Source organism: Nicotiana tabacum, chromosome 9 (assembly GCF_000715075.1).
Source record: "Nicotiana tabacum cultivar K326 chromosome 9, ASM71507v2, whole genome shotgun sequence".
NCBI classification, from domain to species: domain Eukaryota; kingdom Viridiplantae; phylum Streptophyta; class Magnoliopsida; order Solanales; family Solanaceae; genus Nicotiana; species Nicotiana tabacum.
The window spans coordinates 107,686,848-107,714,204 of NC_134088.1; the positions used below are offsets into that span (position 1 = coordinate 107,686,848).

At 33.7% G+C, this 27,357-nt stretch overlaps 2 protein-coding genes across 9 annotated transcripts; both read right to left on the reverse strand.

The window, feature by feature from the left end:
* Positions 1-3,958: 3,958 nt before the first annotated feature.
* Positions 3,959-9,059, reverse strand: LOC107775604 (GCN5-related N-acetyltransferase 10, chloroplastic-like). 4 transcript variants are annotated; one of them, XR_001645781.2, is made up of 3 exons: positions 6,687-7,615; positions 5,600-5,767; positions 3,959-5,374 (listed from the first exon to the last, which is right to left on the reverse strand). XR_001645781.2 is itself a non-coding variant. In XM_016595354.2 (3 exons), the coding sequence occupies exons 1-3, from the start codon at positions 8,998-9,000 to the stop codon at positions 5,179-5,181; spliced, it is 447 nt and encodes a 148-aa protein (XP_016450840.1). In that variant the 5' UTR covers positions 9,001-9,059; the 3' UTR covers positions 3,959-5,178. The 4 variants fall into 4 exon arrangements, 2 of the variants coding, with proteins under 2 accessions (XP_016450840.1, XP_016450841.1); XR_001645780.2 differs by having other exon boundaries at positions 7,054-7,570; XM_016595354.2 differs by lacking the exon at positions 6,687-7,615 and adding an exon at positions 8,918-9,059.
* A 973-nt stretch (positions 9,060-10,032) lies between these two features.
* Positions 10,033-16,614, reverse strand: LOC107775606 (uncharacterized). Of its 5 annotated transcripts, none has more exons than XR_001645783.2 (4): positions 15,865-16,614; positions 14,782-14,941; positions 11,486-12,075; positions 10,034-11,190 (listed from the first exon to the last, which is right to left on the reverse strand). XR_001645783.2 is itself a non-coding variant. In XM_075222005.1 (3 exons), the coding sequence occupies exons 1-3, from the start codon at positions 13,314-13,316 to the stop codon at positions 11,186-11,188; spliced, it is 606 nt and encodes a 201-aa protein (XP_075078106.1). In that variant the 5' UTR covers positions 13,317-14,765; the 3' UTR covers positions 10,033-11,185. The 5 variants fall into 5 exon arrangements, 1 of the variants encoding a protein (XP_075078106.1); XR_001645782.2 differs by having other exon boundaries at positions 14,782-14,948; XR_012695012.1 differs by having other exon boundaries at positions 10,035-11,190; positions 14,782-14,914; positions 15,865-16,612.
* Positions 16,615-27,357: the final 10,743 nt, after the last annotated feature.

Below are 27,357 nucleotides of genomic sequence, written 5' to 3' on the forward strand. Positions count from 1 at the left end.
AAAATACACATAACTTTTCGTTTATAAATCCGTTTGGGATCCACAATATATCATTGAAAAGCTATTTAAAAGGGCTATAACTTTCATGTTTTACGTTTTCCCCAAATTCCCAATTTACCACCTAGGTATGCGACCAAGTGCGCGATCGCGCACGTGGGAGCGCATTTGGGGCAGAACAATGTGCAAAATGTGCGACCAAGTGCGCGAGCAGGTCTCCAGGTGCGCGACCGCGCATGTCCTGTCCGGGAAAAGTCCTATTTCGCTAAGAAAATGATAGTTTCGTTCGGAATTTATTTTGGGGGCAGATTAAATGCCCCAAAACACCATTTTTAACACACTTTTGAGATACCTTAGACCTAGGGAAGCTAAGGAAAAGAAGGAGAAGTAAGAGCATAAGGATTTCATCCTTCCTTCCTTACTCAAGATCCGGGTTTGGATTGTATTTATGTTTTCCTTTACTTTTATTTCATTTGTAAAGAACTCCTCCATGTCTATGGAGTAAAACCATTTGGATTTTGATAGATTTGGTGTATTGATAGTTATTTGTGGATTATAACTCTATGTTTATGTATTTAAATCGTTTTTGGAAGATTTAATTGTTGCATCTATGTTCATTTATTCTTATTATCGAAAGAGGCATAATTTGTGATATATTTGCACTATGTTGTTGGTTGAGTTCATAGATTCTTCTACGTAATCGAAAGAGGCTAGTTGAATCCTTGATTAAACCTAGTTAGGAGGATAATCGAAAGAGGTTCTCCTAAAGACCAATCCATTACGAATTCTTGCATATCTTCACCGAGTTTAAATTGGTTCATATTGTGAGGTTGAAACTTAATCGAGAGGAGTTTCTACTAAACATTTGTACTGATAATTAAGTGAATTCGAGAGACTCACTTGAACATTAGAAGTGAATTATCTAGAATTAGATCCCGAACAATTATCTTGCACCTATCCTATCAACCAATATTTTCTCCCATTGATAACTTCTTTGCTTACTTTTGTTGAGATTGTCATTAGTCAATAGTTTAGGTTCTTATTTAGTTTCAATTCTTAATTGTATAAATCTCCATTGTTGATCATCCTAGATAGCGATCGAGCTACGAACTACGAGAATACTATTTAAATCCAATCCATGTGGAGACGATAATTATACTATACTATCTTTGACTAACGAGCATAATTTAAGTGTGTGTTTTGCGCTCGTCACATATCATAGTAGACAGAGGCGGACCTACATGGGGTGTAGAGGAGTCACCGAAACCCGCTAGCCTTGGCAAAAACTGTGTATATATTTGTATATACAACAAGGACCCCTTAAATAATTTTGAGGTGCCCCCACAAACAAAAGATTGATTGCTCCGTTCCTGGGTTCGAGACCCAGCACTAGCACGTTTTTTCATTTTATTTTTCTTCTTCTTTGAATTCAAGATAAAACAGTATCCTGTATTTAGTGCTTAACTTGCTTTTTTTCTTTATCTTTTCTAAGTTTATGAGCAATTATTTAGCACTAGTACATAGTAGTCAACTTCTACACAAAATAGTTTGAAATTCCTTTTGAGAAATATCTTTCTAGACATCGAAAAGATAAAGAGAGACATAAAAATATATCAAAGGAAATTGGAAGGGGAAGAAGATATTCTGTTAGCAAAGCAAAAAGCCAATCACCTTCTTTATCCTGATAATTAAATTTAGAAGTATTACCATTTTCTTGACATGTATAAAAATAAGTAATTCAATAAATCTTTTCCCAAAACAGTAATAAAAAACTTCAAAAATTCTTCCGCCTTCAAGGATCACTTCGGCAAAGTAGCCAACATCCGTCGATTCAACAACAATGACTAAGACTCTGCTTGAATTGCTTAACAGATCTTTAATCTTGATTTTATTAGACTAAGTTTTTGATATTTTTGAACATCACTTGACTCAAAGTCACTAAGTTTTCAAGGAGTTAGCATATCAGATTTTGCCATTACTAGCAGACATATCTATGTCAATAGCGGTGCCCCGCTGCGCTCAAATCCTGGATCCGCCTTTGATAGTAGATTACTTATATATTTTTTCTGCTTATCAGATCAAGCTTATTATAGAGTTTAAGTTATAATAGGGTTCCAAATAAGTTTCTGCAACATGTATAGGGCTTTATTTTAACATTGTCCTACGGCTGCTTCCAAAAAATAACTGTAGAAAATTACTATATATGTCACTTTTCATACATTTTCTTGGTCACATTATTACTATTTAAAGAGTCAAGTAAGTCAAACCCCTAATCAAAATGTTAACTTACATTTCACATTTTGGACTTGATAGTCTGTTAAGAATATATTCACATGGTTTCCAAAATTAATGTCTTTTATTTATAATAAAAAAGGACTTGATATATGAATCATATTGGATGACCCAAAATTTAGATCTAGGTTTATACAATCAGATTTTATAATAAAGTAAGATTAATTTTAGCCAATATTAATATCCAAAAGATGACCAAATATTTTTGTAGTAGGATTCTACGTATGCTATTGAGTAGCAATAAATGACTACAATAATGATATGGCAAATGATTCAAGAATATAGGAGATAACAATAAATAACAATAAATGACATTTAAGTAAATTGATGGGTGGAGGTCACCCGAAAAGGGTGAGATTACCCAATAGTTCTTCTCACACGGATAGATAATGATAAACCCTTGAATATTCGGATCCTCCTTAGATTGTGGAAGAAAAGGTAGATAAAGATAAGAGAAAAAGGTAAGCCTTGTATGTATATAATAAAGGAAGAATCTTCGGAGAATGTCGATGTCTTGTTCTTTACAATGAATATCTGATGGCCTCTATAACTACATATCTTTCTATTTATAAGGGTACATTGACCACAAAACCCTAAATAATACAACTAGGAGGAATATTCGCAAGAATATTCTCTGGGGAACCGTCCACACAACACTAGTCGTTACTGCTTTAATAGAAGGAATGCTAGTCCTCGTCCTCGTCCTCTATTGCGCCACCTCGACTTCGCCGGCGACATGTTTTCTCATGACATCGACCTTTTAAAGCCAAATCATTTTAATCGGTTGACAACACACATGCTTTCTTAGTATCAGCTTGGCCCACATATAATTATGGTAATTTTAGCCCATACACATGTAATATGATGATAATAGATCACAATTCAAGAGATTAAAAGACATAAAGTTTACTCTGATTATGGTGAAGTGATAAATACTCTTTGATAAAGAGTATCCTTAACCAAAATGCCACAAAAGTCAAAACAAGTGTGAGAGGTTCTAATTTCATATAATAATGATACTAAACCGAGAATAGTAATTGATGACACTTTAACCGTGTCGCTCTTGTATTCTGCTCAGAAGCATCAACTTTGATGCATGGCTAATTCTGTAGTCGATGAAATATCCAATGTCGCTGGGCATGATTTGTATTCAAATCTAGTGTATACAAGTAAGAAAACTATGACCTTTTAGAATATATTGGAGTTAGCGGTGTTAAAAGGGTCCACAAAGATTATCACTTAGTGCTATTATGAAAATTTTACACCCAAGTTATGCGTTTGGGGTTTGCAAGAAGTTGCAAAGTTTTTGAAGTTTGCTCTTCCCTGCCTTGAAATCTCTTAACGGTATTGCTCAATAAAGTTAAAGATCATCCAGCTAATCTACCAGTTGTGCTACTGCTGAGCAGTTAATTTGTACCTTTAAAAAAATGAGTTTTATTGAACTTAAGCATGGTCTCTTCCTTTCTAGAAATTGTATGCAATATGTGAAATTGATCTTAATGGATTATACGTATACAAGAAGATGTAAGTGATAGACAGAGGATATAGAAAATTGAGTTGAAATAAGAGGAGCGAGCCCATTATGTTTTAAATCATGCACCAATTGGCCCTCAGGAATATCTCAGTTATCAAATAAATAAATAAATAAATAAATAAATAAATAAATAAATAAATAAGAGAAACAAAGTTTTAAGCATTATTTCATTTTTTTTAATCCTGCATTAACATATTTTACACATTTCTCTCGTGAATGATTTAGAAGACACAATATACAGGTGTTTCATCATTTTCATAATAGGAAGCAGATGCATCTCTGTAGATTTCAAATGCCAAATGAATGGAGTTAATATTCTGTCTATATTCCCTGTCTTCCTCTCTGTGTCTGCATGTCTGTTACATACAACCCCCACTCCATGGACAAAAGGCTGAGAGTTTGACAAGATGAAACAAAATTTCTTCTCAGGAAAAAGCTCGCATTGGGTTCCTAAGAGGTGCGGACATCCTTTAATTGAAGGCAACAGTCAGTATATGTAGGGAAGCATTTGAATCAGTTGCAGCTGCAAATGCTGCAGAGCTATTTAAGCTCGCATTCCTTACCATCTCAAGATCTCCACTGGTGCCAACTTCCCTTGTTGAAACATCTAAAACATTACTCAAAGCATGATATTTTAGATGCTTTCAACTTACTCAAAGAAAAGGAAGTAGTAAAAATGCTGCAGAGCTATTTAAGCTTGCATTCCTGACCATTTCAAGATCTCCACTGGTGCCAACTTCCCTTGTTGAAACATCTAAGCATTATCAAAGCATGATATTTTAGATGCTTTCAACTTCCTCAAAGAAAAGAAAGTTTAGTAAATGTTTTTCGGGTCATCTGATTATACCCATTGCACTTCCTGAACACTGGTACTGTACTGATATAACCTGGATGGATGTTATCATCGATAGGTTGCATTGTTAAACTGGGAAATATAAACACCGTACGCAGAAATCCATAGTAATGGGGGAAAGGTTGTTGTACTTTATATTTCTGTAAGAGCTTTTTGAAAGTGACAAGAACTAAGGCTTCAAAATCTTACCATAAAGAACTGAAGTTTGAATATCACAGCACTACAATCAAAGGATAGTATAAATCGAAAAAACATGCTACTGTAACTGCAGGACATCTACATTTAAAATGTGCAAGGATCACAACAATTCGATAACCAGTACAATTATCAAAAACGTTTACATAGCCCAGGAAAACCTGAAGCTTGGCGTAAATAGGATAAAGTTGTTTCCAGACCCGGTCAATGCCAATTCTGAGAAATCTAAACAAATGTTTGATAAGCATTTGATTGCCTATATAGGATTCTATCATCCAAGAACCAAAACACCATAAGAACATCCCCGTCAAATATGTTTAACCATAAGCACTTCATTTTTCTTACCATTCCTTGACAATGGATCACATGGAATTACTTCATACCCAGCGTCCAAGTACAAATCAAAATCATCAGGATGAGCCTTCACCACCAAATATTTGAAGCCCCAAAGTTTGGCAAGCTCATCACATGCCTTGAGTAGAGTTGTGGCAACTTTATATATCCTGCAATTGACAACATTAATTAAGTGTACAGCAGCTAGTAAGTCTCATCGAGATACTATCAATTTGCATTAGTTGTGAGTTCCATCCTTAGCTAACTGTTTTCTCTAGCACACCCAATTCAACACACAATATATAGTGAAGTTTCAGCTGACACACAACATTAATCAAGAAGAAATGTGGAAAAGAATGATTATAACAGAAAGCATTTAGTGTTGAATCTTGGACCTGAAGTTTTTAAGGACAGCATTTCCCAATATATACACATATTCTTCTGCTTCAGGGAGGTGTTGAAGCACATCATCTTTCTGCACAATTATATCGACAGCTCCAACAAGATGTTTTCCAAAGTCAAAAGAGTAATAAGTCGAGGGCTCCGCCACTAAAACTGCATACCTGCTTAGGCAAGATGCCATAGGAAATCACTATTTCAAGAATAAGATATATGAACTACAAAATAGTTTGAAACCTGCCTTTCTCACTCTTAAGAAAAGAATAAGATTAAGAAGCAATTGGACATAGAATAATAAACTAAAGAGTTTGTTCTTGCTTCACTAAAACAAAGGAACTCGTCCATCTCCATGTTTAACTAAAACATAGCTCATCTACTATAATCTCGTATTCTCATCTCCTTCAACAGAAAGGGGGTGGAACCTTCCTCTATTTAAATCTTAACAAGGCTAATGTTCATTCTCAAGTTCTTGAGTTGAGTTGAGTTGAAAGTAAACTACCTAAATAAGTGATAAAAAGCTTTTCTATTAACAAGATGCTGAAGTAGTTCGAGTATAAATGTGAAGTCCCAATACTCTTGTTGTACATATGAGAATATCCAACCTTTGATCAGCCAGAGTATCAAAGTGGCCATCATCAAGCAGAGGCCTTGCCTAATTTCATGAGAAAATTGTTACTTATTTAAGGAACCTGTTATTTTGCTTTTATATTCAATAGGGGGTGGGAAGCAGTAAGTAGAAGAACATGGATGCGATTGATCATCTCAGAAGCATGACGGTTACAACCAATAAAAGAAAAACTGAATAGTCCTTAATAAGAAGAGCACCAGTGAAAGGATATCATGAAGATATTTTTGGTTACTAAATGCAGATAGTATAATGGCAATCACTGCCACCAATTTTGTGTTAGGAACGAGGTGGAAGGTTACTCAAATTCTAATCCACCATACATGTCAGTTTGATGGGAAGTGAGTAACATGCTAACAGCCTCTGGTCAATATGCAAGACACAGCCCCAGCTTGATGGAGTAGAAAGACGAGAGAAAGCTAAACAGGCTATGAAAAGAGGTTTAGCAAGAGAATAACCTGAAATGCCAACACCGTAAACAGAAGGCTCATAAAATGTGAAACAGATGACTATGGAAATAGATAGAGGAACACACAGATGAATGCGTTGTCCTGACCTCACACAACAACTTGACATGATTTTTTGATCAGCAAGTTCATGCCCAGTAAGCCATAAAATAATAAGTCAGAACATTTTCCAGGCATTATTTGTTCTCGAAATTAAACTATCAACTGGAGATAATGTGATATAGGATTGCCAGTATTCTTGAACCTACAGCCTTTCCACATAGACTTATAGACCAGTTCACCCACTACAACTCTGTACTGACAAAGCTAGGACACGAAAATGAATGCTGAAGGTTTGTCATAAAGTTTTGAGCTTTACCCTTGCTCTTCAGTCTTCACGAGTCACATTAGCAATTCCTTAAAATACAATTATCCTTCCACGAGTTGGTCTCTGACACCAAACTAGCTACTCCTTCAGATATTGTATAATTCTTTACTAAACTGCTCCTTCAGCCAGTATTTTGAAGTTTTTACAGTAGTCCGTGATATTTTTATTACTGAAAGCAACATAATCTGAAAACAGTGGAATTCAACTGGAAAATGTTAAAAGGGGATATAAGAAAGTGGAATAAGGAGGTGTTTGGGAGGGTAGAAATTCAAATGAAGGAGCTAATTAATGAGGTGGGATGCGATGGGTGATGCCGGGCATAGTAAAGGAGGCGTTGCATAGTTGGGCTCACATAAGGGGAAGAGAAGTCAAGGGCATGGAGTGATGTGGGTTATTTGGAGAGAGAAATAGGAGGCATTTGAAGTAACAAGATTCTAGGAAATTGCAAAATAGCCTTTTGTTTCTTGTTTCTTTTTGGTGTACTCATGAGGTCCCGATTTGTATAGAGGATTGGGCCTCTTTTGTTGAGAACCATATTTTGGTGTAAGTTCTCTTCTTTTTGATATACTAGTCTTAGAGTACGCGCGTTGCACGTGTACCGCGATTAATGAAGATATATCGTATTAAAATAAACATGAATAATATTCAAAATATATGTTTGAGATAATTAAAAGATTTGTTTTTAAATATGTATCCGGCTATATCCAAAAAAAAAAATCTAAATATTTGGCTATTGAAGAAAACATTACTCAAATCAGTAAAGTAAATTAAACTTATTTTTTTTAAAGAGGTTTATTTTAGACTTGTTTTCCAACTCAAGTAGAATATTTATTAGTTTCTGCCTGATGAGAAATAGAAGAGTTAAATTAATTAGATAGACAATACAAGTAATTGATATGTAGTATATTTCATATGTTTACATTAAATATATTGCTATTTGATTTAGTCTAAAATGACATATTTATTCTAACAAAGTAAAAAAAAGAGACAAAAGTTAGAAATAAGAATTTTTCCTAACCATTTCTAACATGATAAAACATAAAAAGGAAGAGAGACAGAAATTTTGTTTCCCTAGTCAATTGCGCGTACCTTAGTCAATAGTACGCGCCTTGCGCGTGTATCTTGTGTAAGTGTGTAAACAATCTTTAAAACATTATATAAATATTACTATATTTAAGATTTATTAATCTTAATAAAGCTCTTTAATTAGATATTTTTGACAAACAACCGCATTCCAAAAAGAATATAATCCGCAAGTTATCATCTAAGCTAGTTAATGGACCCACATAAAATGTCAAAATATCTCAGCTCATTGACGACCGCATTAATTTCTTCATCCAACAACTTCCTTTGATCAGTTTTATCTATTTAAATTCTTTGCTTCAACAATTAACCTAGAAATCTTTCATTTAGTTCACGCGACAGCAACAAACACACATATCAAGCAACTAAAACATAAAGTCTAGAAAAGAATAAATTATAGCTTGTTGTTTCAAAATTCGCTAAGGTAAGAAAGAATAACAAGAGGAGAAAGCAAAAGATAACAGACCATGTTTTTAATCAAAATTATGCATAGAACTTTTTTTGTTAACGTTTTTGTTCCTCTGATCATTTCATGCCTATGAGACAAACACCTAGTTAGAATATAGAATTTAGCAATTGTTCTCAGTTACAATTTTGTATTAGTTGGTTTAAGATCTAAGAAAATTATGTTTGTTATATCAGATAACATCTTATGCTACCTTCTGGACCGATGATTCCTTCACACAGATTACGTATTTGATCAATAAAGAACTCTAGATTATACTTACATGAATAATCCAATCTAAACTGCAAACTAATTAATTATGTCTACCTTCTAAAAGCAGGATTCACAAAAGATCTGCCACTTGACCCTGCGACATCGTCTGGTGTGACAGTATCGGTGTAATCAAGCATAGCCTTTGACTACGCCGGCAAACACTTGCAAGCAGCAGGTTAGAGAACATCAGAGTATATATTTTAGATCTTTGTAACCAAGTTTAAGTTGATTTTAAATTACAAAATATTTTAAAATTAACATGAAAAATATTAAATTATTTTAATTAGTTTAAATAAGGAAATAAAGAATTAATATAAAGTAAAATCTATTAATTTAAAGTCCTAAATATCAGGACTTTTTACATAGGTCAATAAGGAAAGATTTAATAATTAAAATTTTAGTTTAAATAAGGAAAGATATAATAAATAAATTTATTTTATTTCAAAGTCCTAATATACAATAATTGTAAAGACTATTTTGATCGGTGTGAATCTATTTTTAGAGGTTAAAAAAGACGAACGACATTTCGCTAAGGGCCTTCGTGCTTTTAATATAATATAGATAGCTTGTATATGGGTTCCCCCAATTGTTAATAAAATTATTTACCTTATAGAAAAAGGTGTTCGTGCCAGAACTCTAGAGGTGGCTTATAGAACAAGATGGTGTTGAAGTATAGGCTAAAAATATTGCCCTGTTGCTGCAGTCTATAGAAATCTAGACTACTTGATAAATCAGCCAAAATTCCACTTTTCAAAGTAGGTTGATGCTGCGGAGAGAGTCCACATAGCGAATTTTGGCAACTACGTGTTACTGCCAAATGTAAGGTAGCATGATTAATCATTCTATCTTGCAGAGACTTGGAACTAAGTTATGCTTGTATGACTTTAGACTAATCTAGTAATTTAAGATATATGTTAATGAAGGTGATATCAGTTATGTAGAAGCTAGACCGATAGGATGTTCCCGTTGGTGAGATCTTACATTTATACCAACCCTAACATGAACATCCTTGAGTCTTTAACTAAACTGTTCTTTGCTGGTGTGCAAGATGAGGATCAAGGCCTCGCTCAAGTGATATAATAAAAGACAAAATTTGTATAACCCAATGAAGGAGCTTTATCAAATGAAGGTGTACATGGATTCTCAAGGGCCTGAGCTCCTCATCCAATCAATCTCATACATGATGGGCAAGACATGGAAATGTCGACCTTGACCTCAAATAGGTACGCGGCTCAAATTGGGCCTATGTATGGCGTCGGCAAAAGGATAGGGGACCAATCAATTGACAATTTGATCAATAAAGAACTTCAGTTATTACGACTAGCAGCCTATAGGAAATGTCGACTAGATTCATGTATGAACTTCTGTTATTACGACTAGCAGCCTATATGCACCATTCAGTTGACATGCATGAAAGCAATTTAATTTGATGACAGGACCGAGCCAGATGGAGCAAATTGGATTAGGCCTGATGATGTGGAGGAAGCACATATTGATAAAATAATTTGGCTCCTTTTAGGGGCTTGCAATCTCAGACAACATATATTTTGAACATAGATTTACTTGTTCAATACTGTAGAAATAAGATGTCTATCCCGTTGCATTTTGTATAAACTCAGATATAAATGAATAGCACCTACAATTTGTAAGAGAAACAATTAACTAATAAGCATATTAATCAGACAAGTAAACCTAGGTTTCACTGAAATATGGTGTCCTTTATCTTGTTAACATAAGATATAGAAACTAATAGCATTTGCAGCTACACCTCATGAAATCAGCAACCTTAGAAACCAAGCTATATCTGCAAAACTCCTAGTAACAACATCAAACTCCACACTGACAAAGATTTGCCCAAATAGCAACACACAACCAACAATAAAGTAGAGTTTCATCCATTTAACAAATACCAAGAAGTTATAATAAGAAAAGAGGTCAATAACTTCAAGGAACAGAATTAGAAAAGAAACTTCTTGTCAGTGTTGACCCAGATTACTGCACCACTCACACATGCACGTGATATATCTGAACCACATGTAGCTGACCCGGATACATGTAGCTGACCGAGATTACTGAACCACTCACAAAACAAACTTACCCAGTCAACAATATTGTCGTGAAGGTAGTCTTGAGCTTTATCAATTGGCCGTTTTCCAGTTATAACGGTGTTATTATTTGTCAAGAAGTAGTAAGTAGTCACACTACACTAATTCTCTTAAAACAGAGAAAAACAGAGAATACATAACACCGAAAATAAGAATGGTTGATGTTTACGTGTCTGGTGGTAAATTTTGTAGGTTGGCACCAATCCGTTGAATTACTTCAGCCTACAGAACAAAAGGGGATGAAGTAGTTAATAGCTAAAGATATGCTATAAGGATTATAGATTGGCAGAGAGGGATATGCCTAGCATTTTTCAACCAAACAATGCTATCTTTTTGTTGCCTCTCCCGTTTCGCAGCAACCAAACAATTTCAACGAAAAGTACTTCAAACAAAATACAATACTAGCACTAAAACTCACGAGAATTATTTAAAATCAGAACAAGACTAATCAAAATTTTGCAACAAATTAAGCGAAAATATAAAAAAAAATTTAAAGAAAAGGATATTTGGCCAAAACCTGAAAGAAACTGAAGTCCAAAAGCCGAGATAATCTGAAACCCAAATACCGAAACATGAGACACAAGAGACACTGGTATACCAAAAGACCGAATGATATTGCCGACAAGAGACACTTCATCTTTATCAAGAAGTCTAATAAGCTTGTCCGAAATAAGAGAGATCTTCATGGCCAAAGCTTCAAAAAACTTGAACATGCGAGCTATTAAACTCAATTTGCCGAATACTTCATCATATATTTCTGCAACTTTACACAGTTCATCATCATCCAAAAGAATTCTTCTTACTACGAAACCATTTTCTTCCACCAACGCAATTCTTCTTACAATGTACCCAGCATTCTCATCAAACCAAACCTTAGGTGTGTGAACTTTCCTCTCTCCCTTTGGTACGGGAAAATCAACACTAGAACACTGTAAAGTCTGCAAAGTCTTTTTTTGGGAAAGAGAAACGCTAGACAATTTGAGGAATCCGCACTTCAAAGAATCATCCATTTTGAATGTCGTAGAGTTACCCAAAAATTTTGGTTGACTTAGACTGAGAGTCATTGTTGTTCTCTCTAACACTTTCTTCAGACTTGCTTGCCAAGACCTGCAAAAATGGAATGAGGAATGGTTATATAGTTTGCTATTTTTTTGTCTTGTCCTGGTTGCGTATTAGACTATTTTACTCTCACCTTTATTTGAGACGGGTCTTAAGATAATTCGCAATCCGTCTCACTCACTCACACTTAGTGTTTGGTCGAGTTGCGTAATTCACCATTGACACTTAGTGGGAAAACTAAATGGAAAACAGTAAAGGATAGAACTTCTTTTTATGCTCAAAGTTCACAACTTAGAACACCCAAAAACCATATACAGACCTCAAAGTGAGAAGCAGACCTCAAAGTGGTTTCATATAAACAAAAATCTGAAATTTTACCTTCCTCAACAAAACTCATATTTGTATAAATGAGCATACAAAAGTATGAGAAAAACTATGATAAAAAAAAGTAATGACCACATTATGCAAACACTCTACCTAAACAGAATTTAGAACTTTTTTTGATAGAACTAAAGAATTCATGTCTATACAAAACAGTTCAAAGGTCGCTCCAACAATATTCACACAGGTCAAGAGACATCAAGGATGGCATGAATAATAGAATTACATTCAGGCATACCTGCAACGCATCGTGCTGCTATACATAATAGTTCAAGGACGCTCAAACAATATTCACACAGGTTAAGAGACACCCAAGATAGCAACCATTGGATTGTAATCAATTTAGTATCATATTCGGAATCTTTATCAATTTATCGAATTCAAGCTTTACAGCTTGGAAGAACGATTTCCAAATGCCATATCTAGCACTGATATCAGAAGATAAGATAGAAAAATCCTTGGGTTGTACTCTTTTCACCTACAACTATGGGTACATAATAAAAGATATAGATGAACCTCTGCTTTGACAAAGAAAAGATTAGTAGATAACGTCTACATGTTATATTTTGTGATTTATCCTACAAAATCAAAACACTGCCTTTAGAGTGCTGATTAAAATTCTTTCATCAGTTTCACATCAATATTCACGCATTGAACCTTAATCTAGTGACGTGTACTATGAAAACAGATATTTCATCAATGGTGTAAGATAAGATTTAGATTGATTGAATGTGATGAAAAAATGTTAAAGATCAGACAATCAGACAGATAAAATTTTTGGTTCTTTACATCTCTTATACTGTATGCTTTGAGAACCCACTGCCTTAACCTGATTACAGGTTATACAGCCCATTAGCCTTTAAGCTAAGTATTAAATAGTACAAGAAAACGTTAGACCTGTTCATCATCCAGCCCGACTAATATAATTAGTTGCTTCATACATCTTATACAACGTGCTTGCTACTGATGGGTTCAACAAGAAATTTGTACTATGGAAGTGTTTTTCATCCAACGGGAACCTCTTTCAACCAAGTTAGATCATTCTATCATGATTGAAAACCCTCAATTTTGGTTCCACTGCTGCAGATCTGCTAATAGCACTTCAACGGCATGTGGGCAAGATCTAGAAAGCACCTGAGGGTCTCCAAATTGGTGGGTGACATGAAACCGAACTTTCATGATAATCACAAAACTTCACCTGATTAATGGTTGAAGCCAAAAGAAAGACCTTTCGAAATGCAATACTTGAAAGACAATACAAAGAAAACATAACAGAGAAGAAGAGCTCAACAAATTCTGTATCCACTTAAGCAAGTGAAGCAATTGTCAGTAATCAGCATATTTTCCCAAAGAACGGCACATGAACAACAAAGTGCAATTGACCTAAGCTATTGGTTGAGAATGGCATGGCAATCTTATTGTTTACAGATAATAGACCTCAAATGTTAATTATGCTCAGAGAAGGAATACAATGGAAAGGCCTTTTGATGAGAAAGAGGTGGAGAACACAGTAAAGAATTGTTCCGGAGGATGTTATGGGTTGCATGGATCAGTTTTATCAGTGTTGCTCATTTGAGAATACCTTTTTCCTGTTTCCTTCATTCTCCAAAACACAGCAGCAAAAATTTGGTTGGTTAACAAAGGAGATATCTTCGGCATACAGTACAAGTTTGTGGGCAGGGACCATGAAACTTAAAATTGAATTTTGAATTCTTTATCAAAAAGGGGAGTGGAGTACTCTTTTGGCTTGATTTATGATGAAGAGACAATACGCTGAAAGCTATGTTGCTCGGACTCTCCGAAAATATTACTGAGTGCTTGTCGGATCTTTCAAAAGTAGTGCATTTTTGAAGGATCGGACACGGAAGCAAACGCATTTTGGAGAGTCCGCACAACATAGCTAGAAAGATAGCTTTCACAGGTAGGCGAAGCCAGTATTTGAAATTTATGGGTACTAAACTTATCATCAAACCCATAGCTCGTTTTAGTTACTGTGAGTACGCAATTACATATTTATATACATTTAATGGGTTTCCTAACACAAATACAATCTATGCAAAAGTTACTGGAAGGTTAAAATTAAAATTTCCCCAAAATGATGAACCTTCCAACAAAAACAAATTATATTTTAGTACTCTTAAAACAAGAAGAAATTTCTATTTGTTCATTTCAAACCTCATGGATATTCAAAAGTTAACGTAGTAGCAATCTGAAAAATTTAAAAGAATTAAAACCTAAAAACTTTATTTTATTCTGCATTTAACTCTAAAAATTCAAATGACAAATCAAAGAGTCATACAATCTAGTGAAGTTACAAAAAGCAAAAGCCAGAATTTTAGGAGAGGAAATTAAACAAGAAATTAAAACTTTTACCAGGAAGAATGTACGGAACTGAAGCTTTTCTGCTTCGATAGTCTTCTCTATGGAGTAGCACCCAACCCGCCTGCTAATTTAGGTGTTATTTGCTTGCTAATTGGACCACAATCTTTTGCCCTTGTCCTTGTAGCTATTTTTGCAATTTTATTCCACAAAACTGTACTCTTTTAGCAAACGTAGAAAAAGAAAAATAAACCGAATGAAATAGTAATCGATTAGCAATGAATAATGCATGAATTGGTATGCAAGAATTATTTAATATTTAGTTTGATATATTAAAAATTGCATATAATATTTAATTTGATATATTATAAATTAGTATACAATGCATAATTTAAAATTTTAAACTAAATAAAAAATGTCGTTCAATCTTTCTAACTACCAAATTAAGTTGTTCTACTTACAAGTATGATCCTGTAAACTAAAAAATAAAATAAATATTATACTATAATATGTGAAATTACACTCATTTTTATATTATAATTTGAAAATTATGTAGGTATATAACATAAATAACTAACCACATTACGTTTCATTTTATATGATTTTTTTTTGTTCCTTCAAAAAAGAATGAGATATATATTGAAAATATCTTTAACTATAAACTTTTCATTTTATTCTTAATAACATACATTTATAGTATAAAATCACAAATTGTAAGGAAACTTTTAATGTGTGTATTCTTATTAAAATTTAAATTATAAACTGAATTACAATATATTCCAGAATTCAATGTAATCTGTTCCAGCTAGCTCAAATATTCATTTTAACCTCCTCTAAGAATTCAGCTCCATAAAGAAAATGTTGTACCCCTCCGCTTTTAAAAACAAATTCATGAAATTCCCCATTTACCCCCAAGTATCCTTTCCTTCTACTATTATTTTTTCCAGCTTACAAGCTGACTGGACAGATAGGTATAAAAGCATCCTTGGGCCTGGGCCTAAATGTGCACATGGACCAAAAGTGTTTGGCCCAAGTTTGCTTTGGCCCGAGCTGACAGATGCCCTTTCATCCAAACAAAGTACTATCCCATATCAGAAATCAGAAATAATAGATAAAGAAAATCAGTAAATTCTAAACCTGAGGACAGAAATGAAACGAGGGGAAAAGGGAACTGAATTCCACCACCGTCCGGCACTTCGGAACTCAATGCAAACCTTGAAACTATGATGGAGATAGCACATATCCGGCAACGAACAGACCCTCTTATCGACGTATGCTAAAAATTGACAATTCGTCAATCCTTAGTATCACGCTGACAAGAAAGTCTGTTCGAGTCGTTCTGAGCAAAACTTTGAGGGTCCAGCATAATCTGGTCGAGAATACTAGTGGAAAAGGGACGCTCGCCGGCGACTTGCCGGAATCCGTCCATCGGAGTTCGGGCTCGAAACCAATAAAGATCGACAGATCTTTACGATACCTATCAGCATATGCAAGATTTGCGATGAGGAGGTGCTCAAAACTCTACGAATTTGAAAAGGAGTGAAAAAGATAGGCTTTTTACTGATTTTCGATTAATTCGCAGAGATTGGCGGGGAATTAAGAGTTTTGGCTTATGGATTCGGATAGAGAATGAAAAAAGGAAGATGTGGTTAGTTTGGTGGCATTTGGACCACCACCGGCGGCGGACGGTGGAGGCGGCGGGCGGCGGCGTCATTGGCGGTGTTAGGTGGGGCGAATTCCGGCTACCAGCCGAATAGAGAGAGAAAGGGGGTGGCTTGAGGTGATGAGTTAATTTTGGTGAAAATCCAATCTTTAAGGAAATTTTATTCCCCAAAATAAAGGAATTCTTTTTATTCACGGACTTTCATTTTAAACTGTTGGAAAGAATGCTGAACGCCTGACTTTTGGTTTGGACTTGGCCCAACTCTAAATTTTCAGGAAGTGCAAAAGTATCCAATTTTTGTGACTTTTTCGTATATATACGAGATTTTAATCTTATTTATCCAGTTTTGTCTACGTTTTCATATTTATAGGAAGTAACAAAAGTTTTTTATAAAATATATATAAATTCGGTCAAAATCTATAATTTATCTACAATATAAATACATATTTTTTGCATAAAATCCAGGCAAAAATTATAATTTATATACAACGTATATGTAATATGTAAGTTGTAGATATTTTGTATAAAAGAATCATAACGTGAAAGAATGCTGAACGCGTGACTTTTGGTTTGGACTTGGCCCAACTCTAAATTTTCACGAAGTGCAAAAGTATTCAATTTTTATGCCACCATTTAACTTAAGTTTCACATTATATTAGGGCTACTTTCATTATTAACAGACTATTAAAAATATAATACAAAAGATTAGCATTAATTAATGATTAACAAATATGGCAGTAAAATATCTATACGTATAACAGATTTCATTCAATTCAAATCAATAAGAATCAATCTGCTAAAAAAGGCAGTCCTAGTATTTAATATTTTTCCCTATTGTTTTCTCTCCGTTCCATAACATGTTTTATGTTTTCGTTCGAAACCAATCCATTCCATAACTGATTTTTTTCTTTCCATACATGAACATTTTTATATAATGTAATGTAGCAAAATTATACATCTTTATATTCTGATGAAATAAAATACATATATTTCATGAAAAAATATAATGTATCTTTGTGGTACATATACATTATAAATCATGTATTTTTCAGGAAAATTTGTGTATATGTACATATGTTATTTATATACATCTTTATATTTAAATATATATCATCGATCCATTCCATAATATATTTTTTTCTTTTTTTATACATAAACCTTTTTATTCAACTTAATGCTAGCAAAATTATATATTTGTATATTCTAGTGAAATAAAATACATATATTTCGTGAAAAAAATATGATGTATGTTTGTGGGATATTATAAATCATGTGTTTGTTTTAGGAAAAATAATGTATATATGCATATGTTATTTATACACTTATTATATTTAAATAGATATTACTAATATACCATTTATATTTTGCACTATTATAACATGCATATTTGTATAAATTATCCGTATATAAACAACATATGTGACATATTTTTCTTCTTCTATATACATATTATTGGCATGTTAATATTTTAGATTAAATTTTATGTAAGGTATTTACTAGCAATATATTTTGAATAATATCAATATAATAATGTATTATGATGTATATATATAAGTTATATACGTGGTATAAGTACATATTAAAAATATGTATGACATATTGATAAAAATATTTACATTATAAGTTATCACAATATAATATACTTGAAATATATTAAAGGTATATTTTGAGTTAAAATAAAATTGTACATAAAAAAGTTTAAAACTCAAAAAATAAAAAAAATACTAAAATTCTCATTGTGCAGAAGGAATTATTTTTGAGTTCTTCTTTCAAATTCTTTCAGAATCTTTGATATATTTGGGTAAGTATTATTTATGGATGAGAAAAAAAATATTATGGAAGAGTGAGGGCAAAGGAAATGTAGTAAAAAGTGTAATAATGTAGAGGAATCCTTTAGTTAATGGAGTTACCAACATGAAAGTGCTAAAAAAGTAAATTAAAAAGTGCCCTTTTTGTAATAAACAAAGTTACTATCATTTATAAGAATAGTTTTTAAAATTTAGCAGGCATGTAAAAATCATAATCTGAAAGAATGCTGAACGCGTGACTTTTGGTTTGGACTTGGCCTAACTCTAAATTTTCGCGAAGTGCAAAAGTATCCAATTTTTGTGCCACTATTTAACTTAAGTTTCACATTATATTTTTTAAGGGAAACTTTCATAAATACAATACATATAAGAGTTAATTATATAAACTACAACTATGTTAGATATTACATATTGTACAACTACAAGTTTTAAATGTTATTCTATTTATACTATACAATCTAGATTATTGCTATGAATAAAAGGCTAAAAATAAGGAGATTCTTTATATTGGTGATAACATAATTAGATGTATATCAAAACAAAATAATCTCTTACCTAAAAAAGCTCCAACACAAAGTAGCTAGCATTCTAATTTATTTTCATTGTTATTCCATCTGAAACCAATTTTAGTTTGCCATATATAGTTTATACGTAAAGTATGATATACGTAATATATAAATTATTTTTACCTTTTAGCAAATACGTACAATTTCCCCATTCCAGTAGGTGCCAATCGAATAATTAAATCATTTTTGCATAGAAAAAATATATTTTAAATCTAGATAGCAATAAAACTTTTTTATACAAAGCATTTCATATCAAGAAGTGTACTTCGTAAAATCATAATTATTATTAAAACGTTTGACTTTTTTTAGATGAGTATTTACTGTAATGTATACTGTTACAGTATACAATAATTATCATTCTATTAGGATATACATTCATATTTGTACAATTTACTTATATAAATTGTATATTATATAAATATACAAATACACAATAATACATTACATGATATACAGTATACGTGATATATAATAATGTATATCATATACACAGTAAAAACATTAATTAACACATTGCAAAAGTCCAGCGTAGAACAAATTTCATTATAGAATACCTTTACCATATATTGTATACACATACTAGAAAGAAAGAAACACCATTAACAAATATATTGTACACAATATAATATATACAAATAATGTATATTTTGTATCAATTACACAAATAATAGAAAAAGTATAGTACAATGTATAATCAACTCTCTTGTCCTTTCCATTGTTTTTGTTCGCAGCAACAGTTGAATGCATTTTATACCCATTTTTTTCTCGTTTGTAGTTATCAAATTCACACAAATCAAAAACCCTACAATCTATTGGAATCAAAATATGAAGAAGTTTTGGGATGATAAAGGGGATTAATAATATCAGAAAATGGGAAGAAAAAAAGTTAGTGTGGAAAGGGAAAATAATTTTACGCCTACAAGTGGAAGAGTATGATAATAATGATTTCTGAAGTTGGGTATTGCAAGATCATCTAATATTGAAAAGAGGGAACATTGATAAGTTTGAAATAGGTTGAATAGTAAACTGATTTAATTTTTCTATTTTAACGCCCTAACTTGAGGAAAGAGATATTTTTTAAGTGAGAGAGAATCTTAAGGAAGGGATTTTAAGGATATGAAAAGTTGTACATAATTTAATTAAAAAGATAAGATTTTAAAATAAGTTGTACTAAAAGTAATTTAGTAAAAGCAGTTGTAAAAAATATAAATAAGTCTTTAAAGGGTTGTATTCTATGTAAATTCCTCGTTACAAAATTGCCACTGAATTCGTATTTAAAAATCTGCAATATTTTCAATTATTGAAACCAACATATGTCTTTCATTACAAGATCAAATGGAGTGATTCAAAAGTCTAACTTGACTGAAATTACACGAGAAATCCATTGGAGGCATTAAAAGTGAGTTTCAGGATTGTTTGGCACAAGAAACGAGGCAGAACGACTGAGTATTTTTGGCTATTAATGTTGTTGGAGTTTTTCCTCATCTTGAAAGTTTGGGATTGGGAGAATTCAAGGATGTTCTTTAAGTTTCTTCCATAGGGTAAGTATTTCTCTACTCGATTTTGATTATATTCCGTGATTCCATCTTCGTTTTTAGCATTTGATTGATGATTTCAAAAGAGAAATCGGGGTTTTTGTATAAACTTTCATAAAGTGAATTTTTGAGTTTTGAACACCGATTCAGAGTCGGATTTGAATGAATTTAGTATGATTGGACTCATAATTGAATAGGTTATCAGATTTATAAGTTTTGTCTGGTTCTGAGGTGCGAGCCCGGGTTTGACTTTTTAGTTGACTTTGGGTAAATATATAAAGATTCGACCTTTATCGATTGGGTTTGCTTCCCATAGCATTATTTGATGATTTTGAGTTGCTTTTGGCTAGTTTCGAGTTTCGGAGGATGATTTGAGCGGGATAGCGCTTCTAGTGTATCGATTGAGCTTAATTGAGGTAAGTATCTTGCCTAACTTTGTGTAGGGAAAACTACCCTTTAGGATTTGGGTTGATTGTGCTATTTGTGTTTTATGAAGGTCGTGCACACAAGGTGATGAGTGAGTACACAGGCTATATATGGTATTTGACCGATTTAGATTATCTAGACTCTTTCCATGCCTTTAATTGAATTGACATAACATGTTATGTCTCTTATTGTTAATCTACTCTTTCATGCACTTTTTGACGTTCTTAGAACTTGTTCTACCTCTTACTTATTATTTTGCTCTTATATGCTTTAGTTGAAGTTATTGTCTTCCTTATTGTCTTGTTACCTCTTACTTGTTGAATCACTTTTAATTAATGTTATTATTTCATGGATATCATCTTGTTGAGTTATTGGTGTTGAAGTTGTAATAGCCGTTATCACATTGAGGCGAAGTTGTTAATTGTTGAGATACCTTTTCTTGTTGAGCATTCTCATTCATTTTGTTATTGTTGAAATTCTTATACATATTGTGGTTGAACCATGGGCTATCTATTATGGAATTATTGGTGTTGTTGACTTTGTGGTAAGTTGTGGCATATGGACACTTGTGGTGCGAGTTTTGATTTTGTTGTGATATTGATACACATGCGGTGATATAAGGCTAGGGTTTGATACAAATGCGGTGAGATAAGGTGGGCTTGATACGCGTATTGCTAGTAGGGGAACTACTTGAAGCCACGTGGTGAGATAAGGTGGGCTAAAACGCATGTAGCTCTTTCGAAAAAAATAATTTTCAAAACTAAATGTAATGCCCACGTGGTGATATAAAGAAAGATTGTGATTGAAATTGTGAAATGTGAATACGAGGCGGTACCTTGGTTATGATTTTCATTGTATATTCCATGTTTGAACAACTTGTTGATTTGAACGGTCATTGTTCTTCTTTCTATCATTCATCCGTATTTTGATTGTGTTTGGTTATTCGTTGTTATCTTGGTGTTGGAACGATTGTGATTTCTTGTGTGGGTCATGAATTCTACATGATTTGTTATGTTGCTTTTACATTCAAATATGTGCCTTCGTTATAACTTGGTGAATTGATTGCCAATGTGAATTTAATTGCGTGGAGTCACTATGTCATATTCTGTTGAGTTGTTGGTAGCGTAATGGTTTAAATAAAAGAATCATTAACATGCTTTATTCTATGTGCCTCTTAAGATAGAACTCGTTATCTCACTTAATACCTTATTATTCTAAATGGTTATCGCACTTTCACTATAATTGGGTTTTCAAATTATACTTATCACCCTGTTAGATGTTTACCTTACTTAAAATTGTTATCATATTTTTTTCTTAATAAATTTTATATTTAATTAGTTAATTTAACTTATGTTTTGCTCTGTTAAAAAATAATACTTTTACTTTATTTTATTAATTTCTAGACTAAACACATCTTATACCCTGTTTCGTACAAATTGTATATTATTTTACTTTACTTGATTTCTAAAATAAACTCATTATTTCATTTGACACCTTACTTTATTCAAGATAGTTATTATGTTTTATGGTGTTTAAATATATCTTTCGTTCATCTAAATTAATATTTATCACGGTTGCAAAGTACATGGTAGCACGTGCATTTTGCCGTGCGAAGGTGATTATTATTGTGGGCACGAGGTGCCATATATGTGTAAGATTTGGAAATTGTGGTCCATGACTTGTGGTCTATGAGGTGTGGTGCCTCAGGGTAATTCTTGTTGTAAGTCCATGTGTTGGGAGCGATTTGATTATTTGAGTTGTCATCCGTTTTTCTTTATTTGAGTTCATTTACATCTCATCAGTGTTCTGATTATGTTATTTTTTTATTACTCATTTACTAATTCCTGCCATTTATGTTTCTTTTACTTCATTGTTGGTTGTAAATCAATAATTTTTCCGCCGTTGGTCTTACATTGATGTTGTTTCCATTATTAGCTTATGTATATCTTGAACATGTTTCTATGTCTAGTAGGTGTCTTGACCTGCCTCGTCACTACTCTACCGAGGTTAGGCTTGATACTTATTGGGTACCGTTGTGGTGTACTCATGCTATGCTTCTGCATATTTTTATGCAGATCCAAGTATTCTGATTATGTTGTTGAGAGTTGCATCTGCGCGGCAGGAGATTTCAAGATATACCTGCTTGACGTTCGCAGACCTAGGAGTCACCATCTTACTTCATTATGCTACTGTTAAATTGTAATTCAAAACATTATTGTGTTTAGAAATTCTAGTGTGTTTTAGTAGTGCTTATGACTCCGTACTATTAGTTTTGGAAAATGTATAACTATTAGTTGTTTGCGGATATGTATGTCATTTAATAGTTTATGATTAATGATTAAATAGTTTAATTCTTGTATTAAATCAGCATGTGTTAGACTTACCTAGTCTTAAAGGTTAGGCGCCATCACGACATCCTACGTAGGGAAGTAGGGGTCGTGACAAGTTGGTATCAGAACTCTAAGTTCATAGGTTCTACGAGTCATAAGCAAATTTAATAGAGTCTTGAGGATCGGCTGTACTTATCTTCGAGAGGCTACAGAACTATTAGGAACCACTCCTTTCATTTCTCATCGTGCGACATTGATTCAGCTTCAAGACTATATCTTATATCCCTTTATATCCACTCGTATATGATGTTGCGCGCTCGGTATCAGCTATGCTCTGACGGTTTGTAATACTGTGGATGGGCTACAAGGGGGCCATAGATGCTCGATCATTGTCTTGAGGTATTTTCCAGACTTAGGACACAGACATTTTGGTAGATCATCGGTTGTTCAAGTGTGGGATGCAACTGGTTCTTGTATCTGATTGTTGTTGTACAAGCTTATGAAGGATAGTAATGTGGATCATCGGATGTTGTGCCCTATGATTCCGCGCCAAGTGGGGGAGTCTATTATCGATGATCAGATTGCATGGGCAAGTGTCATATCAGTCTTGGGTCTTAGGTATATATGCAGTGTTGAGGGATTCCCCGAAATTGTATATGACTAAGATCTGAGATTTTCAAGGGATGGTACTGGAACTTGCGAAATATTTATATCATTGCTAGATCTGCATTCCAGTATTAGAGAGGTTAGAGAAACATCTTCAGATTCACAGAAGGTCTCTTCAGAGTGGGTATCTCGGTTGCAACATTATTGGGTGCTCCAGAGGAAATACATCGGCTTATGAGTTTTCGGGCGACGTAGTTCATGCTAGGGTCTTCCGCAGCGAGCTTTGACTTAGGCTCATTGTGTACCAATACGAGAAAATGTTGACAAGAAGACAAGTCGAGGAGGATTAGAAGAAATGGGTCAGCTCGGTGGTGTTGGTTCAGCATAGCAACAAAGGTAACTGGTTTTCTGGTGTGGTAATTCTTCACCAGCGTTATGTGGCAATACTCATGGATTTGACGGCTTGCGTGACTTAGTTGGGGAAGTTCAGTTCTGATGGCTTGGTGATGTGCGGGATAGCCTCAAAGAGTTCTTGATAGTGTCGACCGCAACTTGAGCTAGATGTATGCTAGCGGCATAAGGACGTGTTGCATGTTATGATTTTCACCTGGATGGGGTCACGATTTCTAGACAGCATGGACGATTTCAGATGTTTAGAAGACTGCTAGCATTATTTGATACCACCTAAGAAGGGTGCACACTCCAAAAGGCACACTGTATTTTGACTTGCGGATACTTGAATGGTATTACGGTAATCGCCTGATTGATCGACTAATGATGTCCAGATTTTTCTTTGTGGCACGAAATAATTATAGAAGTACTTCTCGTAGGCTAACCGTATGTGAGGATGTGTCAGTTATTTGAGTAGTGTAGTTGTGATTGGATATGGAGATTCTAGTATTCTAGGGATTTGAAAACTAAGAGGGTTCTCTGGGGTGATTGTTCCATAGTTGTGAATGGTGAGGGAATATGGCGATTTGATGGCTTTGGAACGACTCTTGGCACGTTTGAGGACGAACGTATATTTAAGTGGAGGAGAATGTAACGACTTGACTGGTCGTTTTGAGCTTTAGTGTTCTATTCGGTGGTTTGAGATTTTCAGTACCTTCATATTATGTATTATGACTTGCTTGTATGGTTGATTTCGGTTATCGAGCGGTTCGAGATTGATTTGGAAGAATGATTTTCGTTTTAGAAGTTTTAAGTTTTAAGAGTTAATCAAAATTTGACTTTTGGGAAAATAGACTCGAGGTTTTAATTACTCCAATAAGTTTGTATAATGATCTTGGACATGTCCACAAAGTTTGGTTAAATTTTGATGAATTTTGGATAAGTTTGGATTGTATGATGATTGTTTTCGGTTTCGACGTCGATTTGAGCATAAATGTTACCATATTGAGTAAACAACCTTTGATTCGTGTTTCGACCAAACTATTATATCAGTATCTTAATTTTGGAACCATAGCAACTGAAATCATCAACTTCTGATATCGTATGAGGAATTTATGGTAATTTTACTAAGAATTGGGTTGCAAGATTTTTCAGATTAATTGCGAAATTGCCACTGAATTCGTATTTAAAAATTTACACTATTTCTAAATATTGAAACCAACATATCTCCTTAATTACAAGGTCAAATGGAGTGATTCAAAAGCCTAACTTGACTGAAATTTTATGATAAATCTTTTGGGGTAAAAAGCGAGTTTCAGAATTATTTGGCACAAGAAACAAGATAGAACAATTGGGTGTTTTTGGCTATTAATGTTGTTGGAGTTTTTCTCATCTTGAAAGTTTAGGATTGGGAGAATTCAAGGATGTTCTTCAAGTTTCTTCCATAGGGTAAGTGTTTTATACTCGGTTTTGATTATATTCCGTGATTCCATCTTCGTTTTTAGCATTTGATTGATGATTTCAAAAGAGAAATTAGGAGTTTTTTGTCTAAACTGTCCTAAAGTATTTTTTTGAGTTTTGAACACTGATTCAGAGTCAAAATTGAGTGAAATTAGTATAGTTGGAGTCATAATTGAATGTGTTGTCAGATTTTATGAGTTTTATCGTGTTCCGAGGTGCAAGCTCGAGTTTGACTTTTTGGTTGACTTTGGGTAAATGTATAAAGATTCGATCTTTATCGATTGAATTTGCTTCCTATGGCATTATTTGATGATTTTGAGTTGCTTTTGGCTAGTTTTGAGCCGTTCAGAGGATGATTTGAGCGGGATGTCGCTTCTAGTAGATTTTGGTAAAAATAATGAAGTTTTACCATTGACAAACAAATGTTTACACCTAATGAGCACTTCAGAGAGATATCCAAAGCCTCGAACAAGAAAAAATATCACTCAACTAATTACATAGCTGCTCCTCAAATAACTACATATACTTGCTTTCCTAGAGTATTTCAAGTGTTCTACCCTCTCTACACTCTCTTTCTTTATCTGTATAACACAACCTCAGCATTTACATTTATCCCTCTAAAAATTTTCCAATTTCGAGTCTTCTATGTGTGGTAGAGCTTTGCACCCCATATTGCTGCTGCTAATTCCGTCTTGAACTGCTTCCAATGCCTGCTTTTGATCCATTTCATGCATTGAGTTGTCCCTTTCCTCTGTATTATGATACCCGACCACGTTTCCAGTTCATCTTACAATTTTAATGTCCAACTACACTCAGTAAAGAGGTGTAACTGGCTTTCAGCCATGTTTTCATCATATAAGCAGCACATTCCATCATCTACTGGTATATGGAGTCGGATCAACCTCTCTTTTGTTAACAACTTCTCTTGATTAGCCAACCATACTATAAACCTATGTCTAGGTAGCATAATGTTGTTCCATACTAAATCAGCTTCTAACATTTTCTCCATGCTTCCCAGTAAGCTAATATAGCTTCTACTGACAGAATATGCACCATTTGTTGTTAAACAGTATGTGCCATTATTGCACCAATTTGTCATAGCTGCTTTAATGGAATTAAGCTTCCTCCAGTACTAGCTGTTGTCAGCAGGTGAAGTGTGAATCTAGATATCTTGGTTCCCTCTCATATACACTCCATGCACCCATATAATCCATTGTGAATCTGCTTTGGTTGCCAATTGCCAAATCAGTTTTCCAACAGAAGCAATATTCCACAATTTACAGCTTTTGATATTCAACTCCCCATTCTTCTTTGGCTTGCATATCTTTTCCGAGGAAACTAGTGCAACTTTTCTCTTCTTATCTATGCTTCTCTATAAGTAATCCTGACATTTCCTATCCACTTCTTTCAAAATGCTTTGTGGAAATATAAAAACAACCTCCCAAAAATTGTACACTGAGAAGAGGACTGCATTGATAATCTGCAGCCTGCCTTCGTAGGACAAGCTTTTAGAGTATGCACTTGTTATTCTGGAAGTTATTCTCTCTACCAGCTGATAGCACTCCACTTTGCTCCACTTTTTTGAAGAGAGGGGAAAACCCAGGTATCTGATTGGCAAAGTACCAAGTGAGAACCCAGTCATCTGTACCATTTGATTTTTTAGGTTATCCTCAACCCCTGCTATAAAGATACTATATTTTTCCATGTTAACTTCCAATCTTGTTACATCACTGAAATAATTTAATGCCTCCATCATCCTCGCAGTAGAGTTAAGGTATCCCTTACAGAATAATATTAAATCATCAGCAAACACTAAGTGAGTCAGCTTAGTATTCTTACACATTG

What these genes read in the sequence shown, in the direction of transcription:
- LOC107775604 (XM_016595354.2), bottom strand. Translation starts at nt 9,000, where the DNA reads ATGCTTGATTACACCGATACTGTCACACCAGACGATGTCGCAGGGTCA. An exon ending in GTGAATCCTGCTTTTAGAAG is followed by an intron (nt 5,768 to 8,917) that starts GTAGACATAATT and finishes TTGCCTAAGCAG; the next exon opens with GTATGCAGTTTTAGTGGCGG. An exon ending in GCTGTCCTTAAAAACTTCAG is followed by an intron (nt 5,375 to 5,599) that starts GTCCAAGATTCA and finishes TGTCAATTGCAG; the next exon opens with GATATATAAAGTTGCCACAA.